General features: G+C 44.6%; 1 protein-coding gene across 11 annotated transcripts in view; it reads left to right on the top strand.

Annotated features, from left to right (window-relative positions):
* The window catches only part of ST7 (suppression of tumorigenicity 7), a 239,917-nt gene extending 223,018 nt beyond the window's left edge, over window positions 1-16,899 (top strand). For 9 of the 11 annotated variants that reach the window (XM_005877693.2, XM_014548928.1, XM_014548929.1 and 6 more), the window contains 3 exons: window positions 5,537-5,629; window positions 8,291-8,430; window positions 9,319-10,350. In XM_005877693.2, the coding sequence (XP_005877755.1) occupies window positions 5,537-5,629; window positions 8,291-8,430; window positions 9,319-9,438 (353 nt within the window). In that variant the 3' untranslated portion in view covers window positions 9,439-10,350. Of the gene's footprint in view, window positions 1-5,536; window positions 5,630-8,290; window positions 8,431-9,318; window positions 10,351-16,556 lie in introns of those variants that run through there. The other 2 variants (XM_005877698.2, XM_014548931.1) reach the window with 1 other exon arrangement.

The following is a 16,899-nucleotide window of genomic DNA, read 5'->3' as shown; positions in this document are numbered from 1 at the left end:
ACAAATACATCAGCATTTCAAAGGTTTCTAAAATGTTTGATTCATCACTGTCCCAGCCCCTTGAAATTACACAATATGTTCCTTAAAGTCAGGATAATCAAGAAAGGGGGTAAGTTTTAATTTACAAGATTTAAAAATATGTTTCTTAGTTCATTACACAGCTGCCATCTTATCTGAATTATACTTATTTTAAACACTGTAGGTTCTGGTTATTCTCTCTCTCTCTCTCTCTCTCACACACACACACACACACACACACACACACACACACCACTGCAAGTATGAGTTGAATATAAAAAGCACATATGAATGCAGGATTTCGCTTGAGCTGGGTCCTATTTACAATGGTATTGTGCCTTTGGGGCCCTATTTTATTTTATTTTATTTTTATTTTTTTTATTGATTTTTTACAGAGAGGAAGGGAGAGAAGTAGAGAGTCAGAAACATCGATGAGAGAGAAACATCGATCAGCTGCCTCCTGCACATCTCCTAATGTGCCTGCAACCCAGGTACATGCCCTTGACCGGAATCGAACCTGGGACCCTTGAGTCCGCAGGCCGACGCTCTATCCACTGAGCCAAACCGGTTTCGGCAGGGGCCCTATTTTAAATGGCACATCTTCTGTCTTACCTGTATTAAATACTGATGCGGCCTTATCTCCATCCTACCTAGATCTTTTCAAGGCTGTTTTGGTTGCATTTATTTTATAAAGCAAGGTAGTCTGCTAACTTCAACTGTGAACTTTAAGATTTAACTTTCTAATTCTATATATCAGAAGACTAGTATGCCATGGGGTACATCACTTAGCCTTTCTTTGTTTCCATTTATTCCACTTTACCAAGTAAGACTCTTTATTTTCTTTCTGGAGTTCCCCCCATCCCCCAAGAATTCACTAAATAATGTATAAGATTTGAAGGTGGTGGTTTTTAGGAGGACTAAGGCAGAGTATTTCCTTTGAGAGGAGAAAGTAGCCCATTGTTAAAAGCATAGGATGAAATTCTGATTCTAATTTATTCTCTTTGAACCTAATGGTAAATGCTACTTGCTGTAAGATGTGGGCCTTGGGGCATTTCCTCTAGCTAAACCTTTCCTCCAAAAGGCTGGCACCTTTGGGGCTGCAGAGGAGAGATCCCCACCCCCACGGCACCATCCCTGACAGCTAAGATTTTGTTTCTTGGGAGAAGCAGTAGCCCACTGAAGTCCCTGTGATAGTTACCATTTACGAATAGCCAGTGTCCAGATCCAGGGCAATGCGTTCCCACCTTCTGCCCACTGAGCCCAGCTTGCTCCTTCATGTTTTTCGGTCGTGCTGACTGATCACAATTTGGATCCACCTGAGTTTTTAAAAAGGAAATTCTGCTCTTTCTGATTGTGCATTAATTTGTTCATTCCTTTACTCTACAAAAATTTATTGAGTCCCTCCTGTGTCGGGCATTGTGTTGGGGATACCAAGATGAGTAAGACTCGAAATCCTTTGGGAGAAACACGTGTATGTGTATACATATGTACAGATATACTCACATTCACATACACACGTGTGTGTGTGTGTGTGTGTGTGTGTGTGTGTGTGTGTGTGCAGTACTGCCATGGAAGTAGGAGCTGAGTGCCAGAGTTACTAACAAGTTACGAATCTGCGGTAAATCTCTAGAATTTCTCTTCAGAATTAGAGTAGAACATCATTTAATCTAACCAAAGAAAACTGATTTCTCAAGGCCATTAACTAGATACTGAAAGAATGTGTGGACCAGAACCCGGGCTTTTGACTTTTGTATTTTCTCTATTGTCATACCCAAATGTCTTACAAAAGCCATAGCCCTCATGGGCAGTTTCCTACAATGCAGTAAAAGGTGAGAATATAAAATTTGTATTTTGATGAGAATTTTCTATTCTATCATGTGTACTTCTAATTGTTTACAAACAAGCAGCATTTTTATTTGTAAGCTAGAGTATGACCTAATAGAGAGACCATGAACCTGAGGGTTAGTAGAAAGGGAGGGAAAAGAGGAAACTAAGTTGTATTGAGCAGCCAGGCACTGTGTATAGACACCTTGACCTCTGCTGTCACACATAGTCCCTTTGACAGCCTCGCCAGGTCTGTGATATTCTCATTTACAGACCAAGAGACTCGACACAGATTAGTGACCCACCCAAACACATGCAGTTGTTAGCCTGGTCAAGTTCAGCTCCTTCTTTAGCTGTCACCCCCGCTCCTCCTCCTCCAGATAAACACAGCCCCACGGATCTCTCCGATCAGGAGCTGTCACAGTGGGAACGTTCACACATATTTTCATGATTATTGGCGCATCCACTTTCTGCCCTGGGCAGTGAGCTCTGTCAGTGCAGGGACCATGTGAGCCTGCTCACTTCTCTAAGATCCTTGCTGCGTGAGAAAGACATTCACATGTTCAGGAGGTAGAGCTGGAACTCAAATTCAGTTCTCACTGTTACAAGTAATCTGTCTATATGGGGTCTCTGGATCCTCTTTGGAAAGACAGCATAGACAAAGCATTACCTTCTATCCTTGTCTGTCTCACTGGGGAAATCAGGCATGAACCTGTTCCCGTATCCATCCTTCTGTCCACTCTTTGGTTCTGTTGATTTTTTCCTCCAGTATTGGTGGAAAGTGTTTGCTGTGCACCTCACTTACAGGCTAGGAGCCGAGAAAATGTGTCTGGTCAGGTGTAGAAGGCAGCAGTGCAACCCCTCAGACTCACTGTGGGGGGCCTAGTGTGTTCATTAACTGGTTCCCGGTTCCTGTCACCCCCAACAGGGGCACAGCACAGATCAAGGTAGGGAGCGATGCACACAAAGGAACAGACAGATGCCATTTGTGTGCCATGTAGTATATGGAGTAGCCTCGCTTTTTTGTTTTGTTTTTAAGCAAATACATATATATCTTTAATTTCTTGGAAATGAGTGTTTTCTCAGAAAAGATTTTTAGGAGGTTTGGGATCGCACATAAAATAAATCAAATTCATAAAATAGATTAAATGACCTTATTTTCCTTCATATTTGCACTGCCATATCAGTTTGCTAATATTTGCGCTTGCAAAATTCCTGGACATTAAAGCCACGAGGTTCTCGCGGAGCAGTTGCAGGCACGTTTTTGCAGGGAAAGGCACCAGGAGGTGGAGGGGAAGCTGGGGAGGCATGAGCAGCGCCTCTTCCCGCTCCAGGCTCACTCTGCTTATCTCACAGCTGCACTTTCCTGACCCTGCACAGCAGGGTGGCTGAAGGATAGAATTATACAAACAGAAACTGCATTTGCTTTTGTTCAGTGAAGCCAAAAGTCTTACTATTATTTTATGAACTCGATGTAAATAACAACTGACATGAGAAAGCATGATTTTAAAGAGCACCTTAATACACATCTTTACAATCATGGCGGTGGGGGTTAGGGGGGCAGTGCAAGGTGTGTGTGTGTGTGTGTGTGTGCGCGCGTGCACGCACGCGCACGCCTTTTTAAGCTGTATATAATCAATGTCTCCACCCTCTCCAAAAGACCAGAACTGATTAGAAGAAAAAAAGCTACCTTAATGCATGTAAAAATACATTTGGCATCTGATTGAAAAGATACCAACTAACCATTTGATTTCCATGGTTGACAACTCTCAAGATCTTGTGCTCCTATATTTCATTTTAAGAATTACTCCCTGAAGTACAAACTGACTTCAAATTTTGAATAAAATCTAGCATTCAAATTTATAGTCACTTTGAAAACTGAGGGTTTATTTATATCATTAAACCTGAACAGATTCTTAACTACAGCAACCCAGTTGTACATGGAGCGTCTGGATTTTAAAAACAAAGAAGAAGAAGAAGAAAAACTTTCACATACATTTTTCTACATATTTGGGATATTTTTAAAGGAGCTATCATTTATGGGAAATAGTATTAAAATCCTGCCATATTGCAGTTTAAATTTAAAGGTGCTACTTCCCAGAAAAGATTTTGGTGTATCCTACAAAGGACTCAAATGATTTGTTCGGTTTTGTAGTTTTTTCCTCCTCTTGCAAGCTTAGTTCTGTTAAGAGAGATGCGGTTTCTTGGAGTGATCTCTGTGTGTTCACAACCGGTATGGAGAGCTCTCTTGGCTGGTCGCGGGCAAAAGTCATCTTTGTTTGCATGAAAGTTAAGGTCTGACTGAGCCAGGGTGAGCCTTTCATTTAAGAACAGTTAGACTGGGGTGTTCTTAATGTTTTAATCTCTGCTTAAGAGGTTTCTGTTACGAGAGGAAAATTGATAACATTTTTAACTCAGCAAACTGCCAGCAAACTGGCTCTGCTCTAATCCCGCGTTTCTAGTGATTTATATTCTCCGTGGCAATGTGCTGTAACCTCAGAGTGATACCACTGTGGTGTAGATTGACTGCATTCCAAATGCTGGAATCACATACATAATGTTTTTACTTTTAAATAATATTCAGACACCAGAATAAATACCATATGTGCACCGATGCTGGTTACAATGGAACCTTGTCATTTCTTGTGAGGGAGAACATTCTTTGTTTCTGATTCCTGTTTGAAATAAGTATGCAAAAAATAAATACATACATTGACCACATTTTGAGAAGGTTTCGGTAATCACACAGCTAAGGGTGTAGCTACAATTCCTTGAAATGTCGCATTAAAACTAAAAAGAATCCCATGTTGCCACCACCCCTCTGACAGGCATGAAGGCAAGGATTGATATCCAACGTTTCCCAGTGTGGGGCTCAGTTTTTATATTTTATATCTACAGCACTCTGTAGTTAAAGGACATCTGCTAAAGAAAAATCACCTCCATGAGCACTGTTCATAGGAAATGTGAGACTAACATGCTGATGACATGGTCACAGGGAGAGGAACACAGGTGATATAGGAAGGGGCGGATTGATTGGAAAGCCAGGATTCAGTGTGAGTCCTAATGTCATATGATGCCACAAACGCAGAATTGAGGTGGCCCGGCATCAAAACACAATCTCTCTGGATCCATTCTTTCCCATGATGTTGAAGGTTTAAATGTTTCATAATGTTTAGAAATACCTCCCAAGTCATGCATTTTTAGATTTTTGTTTTTATCCATCTTGGTTGGAATTCTAATCCACCTAGATAGATTTTAAAATGCCTTTCATATTTGTGCATCTGCAACAGGCTCCAACAAGTCAATCCACATTTTTTTCTTGGGGAAGCATTTCAATGCAGGTTTGTGCTGTTCCCATCAGTTGAACTATATTGGATTAGTGCTTATGGCATTTTAATAATATTTTGTAGATGAGGAAATTCTGGGCATTGGAATTGATGGCTTCCCTACTCCTCTGCACCCCATCCCCACCCAGTTTTGTGAGGTTTGCCCAGAATATATAGTGAGATTAATGTGTGAGTCATACATCATAATGCACCTCTGACAGCTTATCTGGCAATGACTCAGAGTTTGGGGAAATTCTGCATCCTTTCTAGGAGTTATTTGTAGAAGTGTTCCCCATTATGAAAATGCTCAAAAGTTGAGAAGTTCTGAGACAAATATTGAACCTCTAACATACTGTCTCTCCTTTCAGCTTTTCGGATGATCCCTTATCCCCTAGAAAAGGGGCATCTCTTTTATCCTTACCCGATCTGCACAGAAACAGCAGACCGAGAACTGCTCCCGTGTAAGTCTCTCCTCTCTTTGTCTTCAGCCCGTGAGCAGGGTGCCTGAGGGGGGGTGGGAATGATAAATGTCTATAATGTTCCTTGTCTTTTATTACTCTTCTCCCAAACCCTGTCCTTATTTGATAGCATATGCATTAAAGTGAGCTACGTGAGTGGGTTTAGCTTCCTGCTCCTCCAAGTCTCTTCAGATTTGTCAAAGAGAAAGACCGCCCCCCCCCCCAGGACTGAAATTTACATGAAGAGGCATCGTGTTGGCCTGAGCGCAGAGACCCAGACCCCTACTTTGGGGCTGATGTTGATTGGGCTGGTCTAGTGTGCAGAGTGCTGCCTGGCCTCTCCTCTGGCCACAGGCAGTTCGCACAGACTTCAGGGGAGCTGATGAGTCACTGATGGGAGAGCAGCACAGGACCCTGGCACCTTTGCCAGAGGTGGAGTTGTGGGGCGGGGAGGTGTGTTCTCTGTGGTGCTGCAGTACTCTTGGCCAGAGGGATTCCTGCGAGCACCTAGAGCTGCACGTAGTGAGTTGCATACAACGTGCGGAGCCCATGTGCAGCCTCAGCGCGGTATGAGCGAGCCTCTGCCCTCAAGTGCCATACCAGCCGGGGTCTGCCCATACCACGTGTGGAAAATATGATTTGGTTGACTGTAACACGACACCGTTTTGACAATTCTGGGTAACTAGTTATTATCAAATCATACTGTGCACGAGGATCAGGTCCAGGCTCTTCATGTGGCTCTGACTTAGGACCTATTTTTCTCCCTCAGATAATGAGCTCCAAATTTTGGCTAGTCCTTCTTTCCCATCTCTCTCCTGCCACCCCTCCCTTTTACCAGCCCCAGTTATATCATACCTCATAACTGTAACATATGTAAATATTTTGCCCAGAGGAATTGTGTAACGTTGGAGCCCTGAGTGCATAGTAAATTGTCCAACACCAGCATTATTGAGCCAGTCATAAATCTCCAACATGGTGGGGTCTGGGTGCAAAAGGAATCTCTGTCTTAAATTGCAGTGGCAGGAGGTGGCTCACTTGTCTCCTTGCTAGCTAGCCCCAGTGTGCACTTCGTTACTGAGGGAGCCGGGAGGCCTCAGTGACATGTTGTTCCTCACTGGCCGAGTCCGATTGTGACAAGGGTCTGGTGTCTCACACTACATTAGATTTGATTTCAGAAACCCCTCTTATGGGCCATACTTTACCTTTTGACTCCCCCTTCAGGGAGATCCTTGTTAAAGTTTCAGTTTTCTGGTATGAGAGACAGTTTTCTGAAAAGTACACTATTTTAAATGTTTTAGTTGAGTCCAACTAAGTTTCCATGGGGGTAGATTCACTGTTACGACAAGATTACAGTTCTTAAAAGAAACTTTACAGGAATAATCTTTATAAGCCTGAAGTAGGAAATTATGGCTCACATTTATTTAATTGAATGCAGTGGTCCAAGTCTGATCTCCCCTCAAAAGTCTGGGGGGGCTGGGTTTTGAGAGTGAGGATATGGAGAAAGTCGCTGTTGCCACAGTGGCCCCGAGTACACTTCCACGCACGTCTGAACCCTAGCAGGTTGACCTCCCTGGTTCAGGTGTGTGGTTGGTTAGCTTTGCCCCTCTGTCCCTCTGGGCCCCTCTCCACCCTTAGTTTCAGCGGAGTGGATGACTCTTAGGGATCTAAGTAATGAGAGCTGAGCAGTCAAGGAAAGGCCTTTACATCTTGGATTTCCTGAGGGAAGTGGAGCGTTTGGATCCTTTTGGTTCAAGTGGCAATATTGTTCACATGCAGTTACATGGTTTCCCTTTACCAGGGCCTCTCAGGGGGGCCAGCCCCCACCTCCCCTGGCCAGCACCCCTCCAACCAGGTCACAGGCAGCCACAGAGCCACGGGAAGCAGGGAGTCCATTTTCTCAGTGGTACAGCTTTTTGGTTTCCCCAAACCCAGCATTTGAAATTTAAAAGTTATGGAAGGTGCTCTAAAGAGCACCAGTTATTTATTTATGTATTTTGGCGGTATATTCATCATCACAAGTCTCCCGCAATTGTGCCAGATGACCCTCATCTCCAAAGCCCTGGCCAGCGAAAAAGGTCCTGCTGAACGTCTCTCTGTCTGGGCGGCCCCTCCACCAATATACCTAGCGCGCACCAGGAAAAAGTACCAGATGAACTGGTATCGCTGCCGTATGATGGTGAAAAATTACAGGCAGGCAAAAAGCTAGAGACAGGTTCTTTTTTCAGTGTACTGACTTTGGATTTTCCAGGTTGTATACAATGAACATGTGTTTTATAATTTGAATAAAGTTTTGTTGCCTTTGTGTTCGCTTTCGAGAAAGGAATATTATACATTAGGCATAGATGGTATTGGCCTTTGTGTTCGCTTTCGAGAAAGGAATATTATACATAGATGGTGTTTCTGTCCCTGCCCGTGAATGTGTGACATCCCCACATGAGCTCTGTCCTGCTCCTATAGAGCACTGACGGCTGAACATGGACTTGGGAGAAGCAGTTAGGCAGCCAAAGGCTGGCTCCAATGTTGACCATGGTTTGTTCAAGTGCCCTGCCTTTTAGATTTGCAACAGGCTTCAGCCACAGCTCTGAAGAGTCCGTCCCACATATAGAAATTCCCTGAGAATGCTTGGTGTTCCAGCCTTGATATTCCCTCTGATCTTCTCCACAGCTTTCCATGAGGTCTCAGTTTACCCAAAGAAGGAGCTTCCCTTCTTTATTCTCTTTACTGCCGGATTGTGTTCCTTCACAGCCATGCTGGCCCTCTTGACACATCAGTTTCCGGAACTTATGGGGGTCTTCGCAAAAGCTGTGAGTATTTGCCAAGAGGGAGGCCTCAGGGAAGGGGCGGGAAAAGCAAGAGAAGCAACATAAGAGAAATGGGGTGCAGTTGCATAGAAAAGGATATGCCTGTATTGATCATTTGCTCACTATTTAATTTCCTTATCATCAGTGGAATCTAAGGGCGCAGGTTCAAACGAGAAAGTGTAGATTGTTTGTTAATGCTTGCCTTACTTTGTTTCCTACACAAAGAGTTCTCAGCAATTCCCCCCAAATGCATAAGGTTTAAAAGGATTAAATAAATAACAAAGGGACTCTTAGCAAAATGAAAAATGTTTGGGAGATTATTTAGTTTCGTATAATTGAATGACATTATTTTCAATCTTTAGATATTATGAGTCTTTTTTCAAGAAATATGAGATTTACATTTTCAAAGATGGTTTAAATTAAAATTTTTTAAGTGATTACAAACGTTTGGCTCAGTGGTCGCCAACCGGTGGTCAGCGGACCACTGGTGGACCGTGAGGTCCAAAAGGTTGGCGACCGCTGCTTTGGCTTATTTGGGAAATGAACTGAGAGGGTGTGAAGAGCTGATAGTAGTAAGAAGTACACAGATATGACATTTAGAAATATGGAAGTCCAGTAAGAATCTTTAAGGAGGATTGTGGAGAGGAGCTTTAATCAGAAAAGCCACCTGCAATTGACCATCAAGAACCACTGTTTTCGTGTTGAAACTGACCATTTTGGCCTGCGCACACACAGGATAAGTTAACTGACTTTGCCACAGATGAGTTTCAAACGGAAAAAATAAGGAAAAGCATATCCATTGTTTGCCTGGAACTCCCTTCTGATTTCAAGGCGAATGGAGTCAGAAAGGATGATTTTTAACGTGGCTGGGTTGATTTCATCCCTTTCCAGATGATTGACATTTTCCGCTCGGCAGAGGTCAGGGACTGGAATTGCAAGAGTACTTTCATGCGTTTTGAAGATGAACTGGATTTCCCACCGGCACCTCAATCTCAACATTTCCAAAACTGAACTCATCACCCTTCTTCCTCACCTCCAAAATCGCTCCCCTCCTGTATCCCTGACCTCCACAGTAGCATCCTGTCACTCAAGCCAGGGACCCAGCAGTCCTCCTTACTCTTCCCTCTCTCACTCCCCACATCCCATCCGTCCAGTCTCCAAAACCTGTTGGGTGTAACCTCCTAAGCCACTAGACATCAGTCAATGTAATTCACATCTCCTCTTCCTACTGCCATGGCCTCTCTCTTAGTTTAGGTCTTCATTATTTCTTGCCTGGAATCCTACAAGTCTTAACCGGTCTCCTTGCTTCCTGTCTTATTCTTCGCCAGTCTTTCTTTCATACTGACACAAAAATGTGCTTCCTAAATTGCAAGTCAGAGCATGTTACTTCCTTGCTTGAATTTCTCCAGTGGTTTCCCACCACCTTTAAGATAAAACCCCAGCTCTTTAGCATGGCATGTAAGGTCCCTTGTGATCTGGCCCTTGTTTGCCTCTTCAGCCTCATCTCTCCCAGCTCTTTCACAGACACTGCTCAGGGCCAGAGTGAATTGCTCAGCCTTCCCAGATGCACCAGGGTCTTGTTACCTCAGTACCTTTGCACATGCTATTTTTTCTGCGTGGCATGGTCTTTCCCATCACCACCCCCACTTGTCCACCCTACTAGTGCCTCTTTATTCCTTTATACTCAGCTTTCTAAATTTCTCTTAAGCTGAGTTAGATCTCTCCTCTATGATCCCATAGTATTCCATGCATACCTATATGATCACATTTATTGTATTATATAATTGTTGAAAACTTGTCTGTCCCCCTTTTAGAATGGGAGCTCCTTGAGAGCAGGACTGTGTCTTCCTCATCTCTGTATTCCCAAAGCTATGCATTGTGCCTTGCACATAGTAGGTTTCCAATAAATGGTTATTAAATAAAGAAATGGTAGTGGTTTCTGCAAAAAGAATCAGTGTAAAAATCAGATGCAGCCTAGCATTTCTTCTCTTCTTTTATACTTATAATTGTAGGTTCTTAGGGTTGAAAGGGACCTTAAACAAAATGCCTTCAACAGAAACATGATGGAGATCATGTAGACTCATCTTGAATCCTTTCAGCAATGGGGAGCTCACCTATTTAACATCAAAGCCCATTTCATTGTTGGGTCACTCAGAACTTTTCTTTATCCTGATAAAATTGGCCTCCCTTTAATTCCCACTATTGTTCCTACTCCGCCCTCCAAAACTATAGAAACAAGCCTATTTCCTCTTGCAAATTCTTAAGATAACTAATGCATTGATGGCCACCTGGAACTTCTGACTGACTACCTCCTCTTTTCTCCAAGCAGAGTATCTTAAATTTCCTTATGTCTTCTGTACATGGCATGATTTCTGTACCCAGTGAGAATATATTTACAACATTAGATAATTACTGTTCCTCCTATGTTCATACTCTCTTAAACATTTGTAAGGCATATTTGTAAAAGTATGTTATTGGCCCCATATTCTCCATTAAACTAAAAAATAGCACTTGGTGGGAGTTTTGGATTAGAATAGAGATTTTCAACCTCTAGAGTGCATAATATTCATCTGGTCCTACCACCAGAAATTCAGAATTGTGAGGCTTAGCACCAGGAATCTTTTTAACGAGGACCCCAGATTCTGATGACGGGTTGAGGACCACATTTCCTTTCAAGAATGTTATGGGTGTGTGGGGTGCTGTCAGAGCGATTGAGGCGAACACTCTCTAGGAATCAGTGGTTCCCCCCAGGCTGCACCTGGGAACCATCTAGGGCCGTGGTCGGCAAACCACGGCTCGCAAGCCACATGCGGCTCTTTGGCCCCTTCAGTGTGGCTTTTCCACAAAATACGGCTCTTCCACAAAATACTGACTTCTGCGCATGGGCCACGAAGTTTCAATCGCACTGTACGTGCGCACCCGCACGTGGTATTTTGTGGAAGAGCCACACTGAAGGGGCCAAAGAGCCACATGTGGCTCGAGAGCCCCGATTTGCCGACTGCGGATCTAGGGAGATTGACAGTTACTATGCCTGCCCTCACCAATCCCCAAGGGAATCTGGCTTGATTGGTTTGGGATGCAGCTTGGGCATCTGAGTTCTCAGACACTCCCGAGGTGACTCAGGTATGGAGCCAGGGCTGTGAGAGCCAAGGCATTGAATGAAATGACTCATCTCCGGACACTGCGTTAAGTGGGATGGGATTGGGAGGATGGGGACAGTAAATAGAGGACTGGTGTTCTCCGGGAAAGCTGTGCAGCCCCTGGGGTGTCCGCGATGCATTCATTGTGGTGCCAGACAAGGGGCACTCTCCTTATTTAATGTTTTCAAGTTTTGGTTTTGAGTCTAAGATCAAATGATTGAACAAAATATAAGTTTGCTTTGCGGGGCTCATCATATTTTATACCCTACCAAGGTGTGGGCGTTTGGTCAGCTACTTGTAATATTCCAGTATGACTTAGATCAATTTGCTTTTGCTTTTAAACCTCTGTCTGGAGGATCACATTCATCTTGCCCTTCATTAAGGTTTAACAGTTTCCAAAATGTCTGGAGAGACTTTGTGAGGAAGGAAGATGGATGGCCTGAAAGAGATGAGCCGCATCGCCCTCCTCCTCCCCACGCCGCCCCATAGTCTTCCCCACATCACATTTTCACCTTTGTCCCTTCACAGGGCCCCTCACGAAGCCTCCTGCAGGTTATCACCGCTGCCCTACAGGCTGCCTGCAACCATCTGCTGCTTGTGAAACGGACTTTCCCAGCCCTCGCCTACGATACGTCCCTGGGATAATGACTTTTAGTAGATGCAGAGATGGCCCTGCCACCCCAGGCCACATGCAGTGTGGGGGCTCTGTCGTGTGTTTACATGTTGATGTGCAGCCAATAAGGAGCCCAGCCTATGGGAGCCCCTGGAAGTAGTGAACGAGAGGCTTCAGCTGGCTCCCCTATCTAATCTACCTCAATGACTTAGGACTGACTCCTCCTAGAATGTTTGGCTGCCAAGATAAGGTGCCCATATAAATAAGTTACGTTCCAGCCCAGCCCCTGAGAGGACGTGGGAAGGTCAGCCTTCTGACCCCTCTGCTTTGAAGGGCCCTGTCTTTACCCCGCAGTCTTTCTCCTTCCTTCCCGAGATGAGCCCGCTGGCTTCTGACTCTCGTCTTCGCTTACAGGCCCTGCCCTCTTTGAAGTCTGATATTGATTACAGTGAAATGTCAATTGTCTGATTGCAGGGGGCACCTGGAACTTATTCAGATAAGCAGAGGCGTTTCTAACGGTCACTGAGCATGTTGGGCGCCACCACCTTCTTCTGAGTGATGGTGCTTCAGGAAACGGAGGGTCAGGCGATTGCAGTGTCACTCTCCCTTTTTCATTTGTTCAGTTGCTTTTTCTCACCACCAGACACTGATTGACTCACGGTGCATCTGACCGTCTATCTCTGCCCTCTGGACAGAGGTTTTGGACATTGAAAGAGATGAGCTGTTCCAGGGTTGCCTGGTGCTGCGCACTCAGACTTACCTCTCCGCGCAGCAAACTTCCCAAGTCTGCGAGTGAAGCTGCTGTTCCTCTATGTGCATTGGTTGTGTCTCTGGCCAAAAAATAAAAATAAAAAAGGACTGATCTTCAAACATGCAAAGAAATATAAATGAGCATCCCAAGCAAGATGGGTTCTACCAAACTTTTTTCTAGTGCCTCCAATGAAAGCTGCTGACCTTCATTTTGTTTCTAAATGAGAGGGTCAGCAGCTTCTCCCTGAGGGTGGGGTGTGGGAAGGAGGCTGGGGGGCAGGGCGCTAAGGAGGAAAGCAGCTTAGTAATAAAGTGAGCGCATCACAGCTGGGAGCTGTAAGAAAACTGGGGTCTCTTTTCTCAATTTCCTCAGGACGGAACATTCTAGATGCGAGCGAGAGCATTAAATTATCATATACCTCGGAGGTAGGGGGACTTAAATCTCTGTGGAACCTTGGTGAGAAGGCAGGTGGGGTCCGGGAGGCAGGGCCCATGGTCTTAGTGCACGTTGGGGAAGACGAGTAATTACAGACATCGAACAGGGAGAGAGGCTCACCTCTGGATTTCCAGAGGCCTTGCCTTTTGCACTTGTTATCCAAGTCAGGTCAGTGCCCAAAACAAAGCAAACAAACAAACAGCTTTATTTCGAACCAACCTTGTAACAACATCCCCATTCATTCTGCTGCCCAAGCTGAGGCTCCCTGAAGTCTCCATGTTATAGTGAGGGGAACAGCCCAAGTGCAGACGCTAAGCGTGCCTTTCCTCTGACCCATGGCACATGCTAGTACTTCGGTAGTTCCTCCCCCTCAGGCACAACGTCAGCAGTTCTAAATCGTTTCTGGTCAACTTTTTAGGATCTGATAATCTCACCAGCAAATCGCCTGTTCACTAGCCCATCTTCCAACCCCTGTCAGAATCTCTGGTTTATCCAGACCCCTTTAGCACCCAGCTCCTTTTTTTTTTTTTTATAATATATTTTATTGATCTTTCACCGAGAGGAAGGGAGAGGGACAGAGAGTCAGAAACATCCATGAGAGAGAAACATGGATCAGCTGCCTCCTACACACCCCACACTGGGGATGTGCCCGCAACCAAGGTACATGCCCCTGACCAGAATCGAACCCGGGACCCTTCAGTCCACAGGCCGACGCTCTAGCCAATGAGCCAAACTGGTCAGGGCCACCCAGCTCCTCTTTATGGATATGAGCATTATAGGCAAATGCTGTGATTTATAAAGCATGGTAGTCTCTGAACACATAAAAATAAGTTTAAAATGTGTATATATTTTTAATTGTATAATGTTATCCTGTTAGGTTAATGCAATCAGTAGACTTGTTTCATATTATCCTTTCATAACCAGGATTTTACAAACTCTTTCAGAGGAAGTAATTACTCATTTCTGGGCCAATATCTCTCGTGATGCCTTACAACTTCGTTCAACTCTAAACTGAAAAGGGTAGGCATAGGGAGTCATTCTGTAGAGTGAGCATCTAAAGTGGTTCTGTGCACTCAAAGGCTAGTTTCAGAGGGTGACTGGAGATTGCCTTATACTGTATCTAGCATGCACTTGAAGAAGGAAAGAGCCATCATCTTTGCTCAAGTGCCTGTTTCTTAACTACAAATCCAGCCTGGCTTTTAGGCCCTCCCTAGCATCCTTCTACTTTTAAGCTCTGCCTGTAACTCGTCCAGCTAAGCTCGACCACTTACTATCTTCTGGTCATACCAGTTGTTTTCCCATTCTCTTCCAGTTGTCTATTGGGCCTGGAGGGTCCACTTACTCCTGTTTCTTCCCTTATCATCCTTACCCATCTCTCCTTTTGATATCCAACCATCCACTGGGGTCTATTTCAGTTGCCTCACTTTAAGATGTTCCGATCCTTTCAACAGGAAGCACTCTCTCCCTTTTTGAATCCTCCTGGTGCTCCTGTTCCATCCTGGTCTACCTGGCATTATTCCTCTGCTGGGTACAGGCCTAGTGCCGCTTCCTCCCAGTCCCAGGCTTTGAGGTTTCTGACAGTAGCAGCTTTGTTCTATACTCCTTTATATCTCACCCAGCGCTTAAGAGCCTCACTGAGCAAATATATTTAATGGATGTAAAAGACAGCACAGAGAAAGGCTCCAAGTCTTACACTACCTTGGCTTTTCTTTACATCCTCACACTTGATGATCCAGCTGTAATGTGTCACAGGCTTCCCAGTTTGTACTCTACTGGTTCTTTTTTAAAAGGAGGAGGAAAGATTCTGAGGTCAAATGAATCTGGGAAACTTGCCTACCATACCCTTCCTTGAAGACCCACAGTTTATAGAACACACGACCCGTACAGAGGCCTGTTCTGACTTCATGAAGTGTACTGTCCACTCACTTTTTGACCTAAGAACCATGTTCACCCTCTGCATATATACTAACATCACTTCTATGGGAAATTCTTGGTACTATAGACAATGATGTGCTATGGGCAAGGGATTAGGACAAGGGACTCCCCAGTACTCAGACCAGGTATCAGACCCTAGTGAGGTGATACCTGGGTTCTGAAGAGACAGAGGGCAAAGGAACCTCCAAATGACCCTCATGCCGGCTGGGTTGGGCCCCTCTTCTGCCAAATATTGGATGGTTCATGAAGTGAAGGCGGTTCTTCACAAGGACACAATCAGGACAGTTTTTTAAAAAATGTATTTTATTAATTTTTTACAGACAAGAAGGGAGAGGAATAGAGAGTTAGAAACATCGATGAGAGAGAAACATCGATCAGCTGCCTCCTGCACACTCCCTACTGGGGATGTGCCTGCAACCAAGGTACATGCCCTTGACCGGAATTGAACCTGGGACCCTTCGGTCCACAGGCTAACGCTCTATCCACTGAGCCAAACCAGTCAGGGCAAGGACAGTTTTGAGGTTACGTTAAATGAGTCTCTGGGTTTCTTAAAAGGCACAGTTAATGTGCTAAATTACTCTCTGCATGTAAAGCAGGAAGTTTAGTAACGAAATGAAATAGCTCCCCAAGGTCTCCAAGCAGCACCTCTTCAACAAGGACATGCCGTCGGCAGGCTGGCCGGTTGGCTGCCCTCCCCAGGCTCCCATGATGCACATCATGATGCAGGCTGCCATGATGCAGGTGGTTCAGAAATGAGCATGGGCTGCACAGGTGTTTGGGAGACTATAGGATCCAAAGCAGTTCACAGCCATACAACAAACTTGACTTTAAAAATTCCCTTTTTTACTTAGTGAGTTCCATACCCAGCTAGGTAAGCAGGTGGTAACCATTTTTAACTCTTTTGTCACCATTTTAACTCCTTTGCCCACTTGCTACTTATCAGTCCCTTTTGATGGTCATCTGCATGGGCAGCTAGGAGATCCTAAAAGCTAATGGGAGGAGTCAGAATTGTGGGGCGGCTCTCAAAGGGGGCTGCCAGGAGACACTTATCCCTTTACCTCTCGGAGCTCAGGGGTGGGGACCGGAATGTAGGTTTGAACATCAACCAGTGTTTCCTATAGAATAAATAGGAAGTTGCAGCCTTTTGAGACTTTTATAACGCAGAACTTTAGATGCAAACCTGGGTTGGAGGGTTTATTTTATAATCTTGAATGAGATCTCTCCTGACAGCTGCACCTTTCTGCTCTCTCTGCAGTTCCTCAGCACTTTGTTTGCCCCCTTAAACTTTGTCATGGAGAAAGTGGAAAGCATCCTCCCATCCAGCCTGTGGCACCAGCTGACTCGAATCTAGGGAAGCCCTTCGTCCTCCCACTCACTGCGCCCGGTGGACTGCACCAACGTTTCCATGCCGATTCCTCCCAGAGCACAAGAAAGCATGACTTTGAAAAAGGGAAGCCATTTGGAGATTTAGAACATTCATGGGCTGTCTGTTCCATATTAAAAGCTGTTTTTGTTGTACAAAACTTATTAATGTTTATTTCTATTATTTCCTTCAAAAAAGAAAAATGTCAAAAATAAACTTTTGTGTATTGCAGTAA

This window comes from Myotis brandtii, unplaced genomic scaffold, assembly GCF_000412655.1.
Source record: "Myotis brandtii unplaced genomic scaffold, ASM41265v1 scaffold529, whole genome shotgun sequence".
Taxonomy (NCBI): domain Eukaryota; kingdom Metazoa; phylum Chordata; class Mammalia; order Chiroptera; family Vespertilionidae; genus Myotis; species Myotis brandtii.
The sequence above is the reverse complement of the archived record's forward strand: the minus strand, read 5'-3'. Positions and strand labels throughout refer to the sequence as shown.